Genomic DNA, 6645 nt, shown 5'->3' on the forward strand with positions numbered 1-6645 from the left:
GTCTTGGTAATAGATTATCACTAATTTTACCTTTTAAAATGAAGCAAGAGATTGAGAGATTGAGGCTATGGCAGAAAGTCATGGAGGATCAGCGACCAAGACTGGCCTGGAACAACAAACCTATTGAAACAGGAAGAGAGAGGGAAAGAGAGAGAGAAAGGGAGATGGAAAGGAAGAGAAAAGCAGAATTGGAAAGACAAGAAATGAAGAAGAAAGTGGAACAGGCAGAAGAAACGATAAAAGCGTTAGAACGAGAGATTGAGAGATTGAAAGAGATTGAGAAGGAAATCATATTTGAAAGAGAAAGAGACATGCGTATTGCAGAGAATGAGAAAGTCAAACTGGTCAACGAAAAGGTAAAAGAGTTAGAGAGAGAGGTTGAGAGACTGAAAGAAGATATGACAACAAAAGAGATTCAATACAAAATCAAATTTGAAAGAGCGAAAGAAGCGTTTAGAAGACAGAATGAGAGAGTGAAACAGGTTAACCAAAATGTACTAGTGTTAGACAGAGAGGTTGTGAGAATGAAAGAAGAGATTAGATTGAAAGACGAGACTGAACCAGAGAGACCATTTGATAGAGACAGAGAGAGAGAAAATGATTGGAGACGAAGTGAAGAGGAGATGAAAAATAGAGTGGAGAGAGAGATGGAGATGGAGACAGCCCTCATCAATGACAAAAAGACGTCTGAATTGGAGGAAGTCTTCAAGAAAATCAAGGAACAGCAGATAGAATTAGAAAATATGGAAACAGACAAATATAAATGGAAACAGAACCAAATGGACATGGAGGAGAAGATGGAGGGTGAGCACAACAAACAGAAAGAGGTAGAAAGAAAGAGAATGGAGAAAATACCAAAACAGAGACAAGAAGAAGATGAGAAGAAGGAGCTAGAGAGAGAAGAAGAAGAGGAGAGACGCAAACAGAAGCACATAGAGATGGAAGATGAAGAAAGAGAGAGGGAGAAAGAGAGACAGAGACAGATAAAAAGGAAGAGAATGGAGAAGAGACAGAAAATTATGGAAAGAGAAGAAGAGAGACAGAGAGAGATTGAAAGAGAGATTGAAGAAGAAAGATGTAAACAGAAGCAAATAGAGATGGAAGAGGAAGAAAGAGAGAGGGAGAAAGAGAGACAGAGAGAGATCAAAAGAAAGATAATGGAAAAGAGACAAAAACATATCGAAAGAGAAGAAGAGAGACAGAAAGAGATTGAAAGAGAGAATGAAGAAGAAAGATGTAAACAGAAGAAAATAGAGATGGAAGAGAAAGAACGAGAAGAAGAGAGAAAGAAAGAGATTGAAAGAGAGAATGAAGAAGAACTATTTGAACAGAAGCAAAAAGAGATGGAAGAGGAAGAAAGAGAAGAAGAGAGACAGAGAGAGATCAAAAGAAAGAGAATGGAGAAGAGACAAAAACATATCGGAAGAGAAGAAGAGAGACAGAGAGAGATTGAAAGAGAGAATGAAGAAGAAAGATGTCAACAGAAGCAAATAGAGATGGAAGAGGAAGAAAGAGAAGAAGAGAGACAGAGAGCGATCGAAGAGAAAGAGAGACAGAGAGAGATGGGAGAGAAAGAAAGACGACAACAACAAGAGGAGAGAAAGATAATGTTTGAGAGAGATCAAGAAGAAGAAAATATATGGAAACAGAAGCAAATTGACATGGAGAAGGAGGGAAGAGAGAGGGAGAACAAGAGACAGAGAGAGATAGAAGAGATACACAGACGACAACAACAAGAGGAGAGACAGAAACAAATGGAGAAGGAGAAAGAAAGGGAGAAAGACAATGACAATCAGAGAGAGATGGAATTAAAAGATCAGCAACAGAAAGAGATGGAGAAAGAAAAGATGATTATGAGAGAAAGGGAGGAAGCAGGAAGAAGAAAGGAAGGGCAGAAAAATATTTTGGGGGAAATTGAGGGACAGAATGAACTGGAGATAGAACAGGAGAGAGAGATGGAAGAAAAGCAGGAAGTGATTAAGGAAGCAGAGGAAGAGTACAGGGAAAGAGAAGAGAGAGGAAAGGAAGTAAGCATGAAGAAACATGTAGTAGTTAATGTTAAAGCAAAAGCACGGGAAGTCTTCAATAGGCGTAAAGAGAGGAGGTTAGAAGTGTTGAAGGGGGAGCGAGAACACATAGAAAGAGGACAACAAATCAGGAGGGAGAAGGAGGAAAGACGGCTGGAGATGGAAAGAAAACAGGAGAGGGCAAGACAACAAGAGGAGCAGGATAAAAAACGAGAGATTGAAATTGCTAGACAGAAAGAAATGTTGAGACTAAGAGAGGAGGAGAGGCAGAGAGAGGAAGAGAGAGAGGAGGAGAGAAAGAAAGCCATTAAATGCCTTTTATCTTTAATCAGAGAGAGAGAAGAAATAATACAGGCAAAAAAAAGAGAGCAGATGCTGGAAGAGGAAAGAAGGGAGATCCTTGAGTACAAGAGGGGTGACTTAGAGGAGGAGGAGAAGGAAGATGACAAGGAGGACATTCTCCCACCCGATAAAAGTATCCGAAGGAGAGCTGTGGGCTGGGTAAATAAGAAGTGGGAGAAGAGGAACATCAGAAAGATAGAGAGAACGTATCAGAGAGAGGCTGAGGAGGGCCATAAGATCGTCCACATAGGTAAGACCTGTTTTCCCTCTACTTATGACATTATCCTCTTTAGTCTCCTCTACACACATTTGTTCCACACCAGTCATCATGTTGCATCATTGTTTCAATATAAAACTACTGTCCAAAGAATATGTTAGCTGACTGACTGACATAACAAGAAAAATACTGCTGATAACAACCACGTTTTTAAATGGTACCTTGTGTCATCTACTAGTCTAACTCTCAAGACTAAGTAGAGACCCAGAAAGAGTTCCTAAAAACACACACAAAAACGTGTTTTGGGGGGATCCGGGGGCTACTAGTGGCCATGGGGCGCTAAGCGATCACATATGCCCTGGCACTATACAAAGAATAGGTGCCATTCTGGACTCATGTTCAACTTAGGGCCAGGTCAATTCGGGATGGGAATTATTGCACTTTATTGACAAATTCCATGCCTTGCTCAACTGAAAAGAGTAAAGAATCATTGGATCCAACTGGGTTTTCTATTCTTCATTCCCTGTGTCCATTACATTTAAGTTGATACCAGATCCACTAAGTTGAATGTAAACTCTACTTCTTCTCCCCTCCCAGCCATCCCTGGACACACAAGGCTAACATCCACCATGACCCGGGCAGAGAGAGAGAGGGAGAAGAGGAAGGAGCTGCTGAAGGCTGAGGAGAGAAGGAAGAAGATGGAGGATTTCAATAATGAGTGGAGAGAGCGGTCCCTGCTTAAAAAACAGACTCATCAACAACTGAAGGAGGAGAGGGAGAGGATGAAGGAAAACTACCTGGATCAGATGAATCTGGAGGCTGATGCTCAAATCAACAACCGGTGTCTAACCACCCAACACAGCCACGATTACAACCACGGTCAGGAGTTGCCCTGGTGGGCCACAGGCCAACAAATAAGCCAAGAGCCCACTGGATCTGCTGATGGCCACCAGGAAAGGCCAAGGAGGCAACAGGCATGAGCAGAGAACCAGGAGGGGAGTTCAGACAACCAGCAGGAGGGGCCAGAGAACCATCAGGGGGGGCCAGACAGCCAGCAGCTAGAAGCTCCAGAAGAGGTTGAAACATCAGAGCCAATTTCCAAGACAAAGAAAAAGCCAAGCATCTGGAAGAAAATTAGGATGAGGTAAAGAATGTTTAAACATCTATTCATGTTTTACACTGTTAATATACATGTCATCACTTTAAAAAGTGACATTATCCAAATGTGAGGGTTTAGTGTACATGCATCACACATGTAAATATATAGATACTTACCTGTCTCTGTGATGTCTTACAGCCTTCCTGACGTGCTGTCTGCCTAGAGCTGGAACTCGATGAAGCCACAGTTCCACTGAGGTTACGTTGGTAATTAAAAGTGTCGCCCAATAATTCCTCCTCCTCTTTAAGTCATCGAGCCACATTTCCTCCTCAAAACATTATAGTCTCCTCAAGCCAGCAAGTATCCTCTTTATCAGGCAACAAACCATCGAAGGTCAGTGACCCTCCTCCCAAGAACAGAGACTCTCATCTGTATCCTAGTTAAATTCATCTCTGCTTACCACCTCTACAGTCCTAGAAAATATCCCAAAAATGGAAATGGTTTCAACAGAAGTCCTCCCCTCAGACCAGTTGCTCCACAGACCAGAGTTTCTCATCTTTATTCAAGTTGAATGCAACTCTGATCATTTCCACCACCTCTCCTGTTAAGGGGAGGTTCTGAAAAGGAGGTCTGGGAGGAGGTCTGCAGGTAGCCTGGACCGGACCGGTAGCAGCTAAGTTGCTGGCTCCATCCCCGGGCAGAGCTGCTCAAGTCAGGCCAGTGATGTTTGATGATTTCATTTTTGTTAGCAAAGTTTTATTCTTTAATAAAAACATTTATTAAAAAAGCAATATTGTTGTTACGGTGTGGATTGTTTTGTTATTTATTAGAATTGAAACATCCAGTAGTCATGGTAGATGTTAGACTTTCAATGAGACATCTAACATTCCATCAGTTTGATACAATGTGTGACATGTTATATTAGAGAGGAGTCCTCTATACACATCTATTTTAGACCATAGGAGAAATATCAGATTGAAATAGCTTCTCTAAGAGTCTGAGGAGAGAGCAACAGTAGACGCATCGTTAGCTCTCCCACCTCCAGTTCAGTACTCGGGTCATTCCACCAATTGAGTACCTTTTGGGGAGTGTAACTTTTAAATTCACCTAATTCTAACATTCTGTCATAAAGACCACATGTTCAACTTAATATAAAACATGTTTCCCATCTCAAAGTAACAAATACATACTATAGTAAGTGCCTATTAAGTGCCAAATAAAGTGACAGGGTTGACTGTAACAGAGTTGACTATTTCATCTAGAATCAACCATAGATCCCCATGTGACAGGGGGAATGGAATGCAAGCTTACCAAACACATGTAAATAGTTTCAACATTTCTAGACTGTCTATCTATAGGTAACAGGGTTGGTGTGTTATAATTCACCCACCCAGTGGTGATTGCAGCATGTACATCTTGGTGGGGAAAACTCCCCCAAAATGTTTTAGATTAATGCCAGCAAAGCCACTACACAACACAACACTAAACAATACATTAATTGCACTATAACTTTAACAAACGGTGCCCACAAACTGTTAGGGTCGACATAAAGCTGTCCCAACAGCAGAGCTTTCTTTTCAGCACCATGGAGAGAATCCTTTTTAAAAAACATAGCTGATATGGCTGACTTGCTTAAACAAATGTGGTTTCTACTGACAATTGAGATGTACAAACTATGGCATAAGGGGACAACGAGTGGACTACAGGATATCTGTAATTTAGATTAAGACAATGAGAGAGCTAGGATGAACGTCGTCAATATAACTATGTGTTCAGCACTTTTGAAATGTGCAGCGACAGAATTTTGAACATGGGCCATTCTTACAGTATTCTCCCTGTACACCAAGTCATAACTGCATATAAGCAGACAATGAAAGCTCTTACAATATTTGATGATTACATTTCTCTAAAACAGGCTATAGTCTACAAGTGCACCATCAAGTCATAGCAGTAGACTAAGTTATGAGAGGAGAAAGGGACACAATTATTAGGGTGAGGCACATGGGCTACTAACAGCTTACTACACAACATACACTTAGTATTACTTTCTTAGATACAGTATACATATCTCCCTGTAACGATATTCGTCTTCCTCTGATGAGGAGTATGAAGGATCGGACCAATATGCAGCGTGATACGTGTCCATGTTGATCATTTATTAACATTGAACACAAAAAACAAAATAACAAGGACAACGAACGAAAACAAAACAGATCTGTCTGGTGAAGACACAGAGACAGAAAACAATCACCCACCTCTAAAATGGGAATAACAGGCTACCTAAGTATGATTCTCAATCAGAGACAACGAACGACATCTGTCTCTGATTGAGAACCATACCAGGCCAAACACATAAATACTTAATAGAAAAAATAACATAGACTCCCCACCCCAACTCACGCCCTGACCAAACTAACACAAAGACATAATAAAGGAACTAAGGTCAGAACGTGACACTCCCAGGCATATTACATCATTTATAGAGAAGCTTCCAACCACTCAGGAGTCATGCTGAATAGCAGGCTAGTGATTGCTTTGTTAAGCTTGCAGTTAGCCACTGATTCCTTCCAAACCACTCATTGTTGAATTTGCGATTTCCAACTTTTTGTGTTTATTTGGAAAGGTTGATGAGCACTGAATCTTTTTATCTATAATTTCTCTTCATATGACAAGGATTGAAAAGGATTTGCCAGTAGATTGTTGACTGGATGCATGATGATGACTGCTAGCTTGGTAGCTATGATTTTGAAAATATGATGTTGAACCAATCACGGCGCAACCAGAGAACATTACCAACCCCTACGCTCCGTATTTCTCGCTGGCTGCCCCACCACCACAGAAAGCACTAAGCTGGGCTGAAACACCTGCATTTATGAGCTGCCTTCCTCAAGAAAGCAAAAAAGAGAAGTTGTCTGTATGCAGCTTTTTAACTCAATGATTTTTTTAAAAGTAGACATTGT

At 40.9% G+C, this 6645-nt stretch overlaps 1 protein-coding gene across 1 annotated transcript; it reads left to right on the forward strand.

Annotated features, from left to right (window-relative positions):
* Positions 1 to 2399: 2399 nt before the first annotated feature.
* LOC118964823 (uncharacterized) lies at positions 2400 to 3566 on the forward strand. Its single transcript, XM_036979310.2, has 2 exons — positions 2400 to 2619; positions 3184 to 3566. The coding sequence occupies exons 1-2, from the start codon at positions 2400 to 2402 to the stop codon at positions 3564 to 3566; spliced, it is 603 nt and encodes a 200-aa protein (XP_036835205.2).
* Positions 3567 to 6645: the final 3079 nt, after the last annotated feature.

This window comes from Oncorhynchus mykiss, chromosome 6 (assembly GCF_057628025.1).
Source record: "Oncorhynchus mykiss isolate SJ-2025 chromosome 6, ASM5762802v1, whole genome shotgun sequence".
Taxonomy (NCBI): domain Eukaryota; kingdom Metazoa; phylum Chordata; class Actinopteri; order Salmoniformes; family Salmonidae; genus Oncorhynchus; species Oncorhynchus mykiss.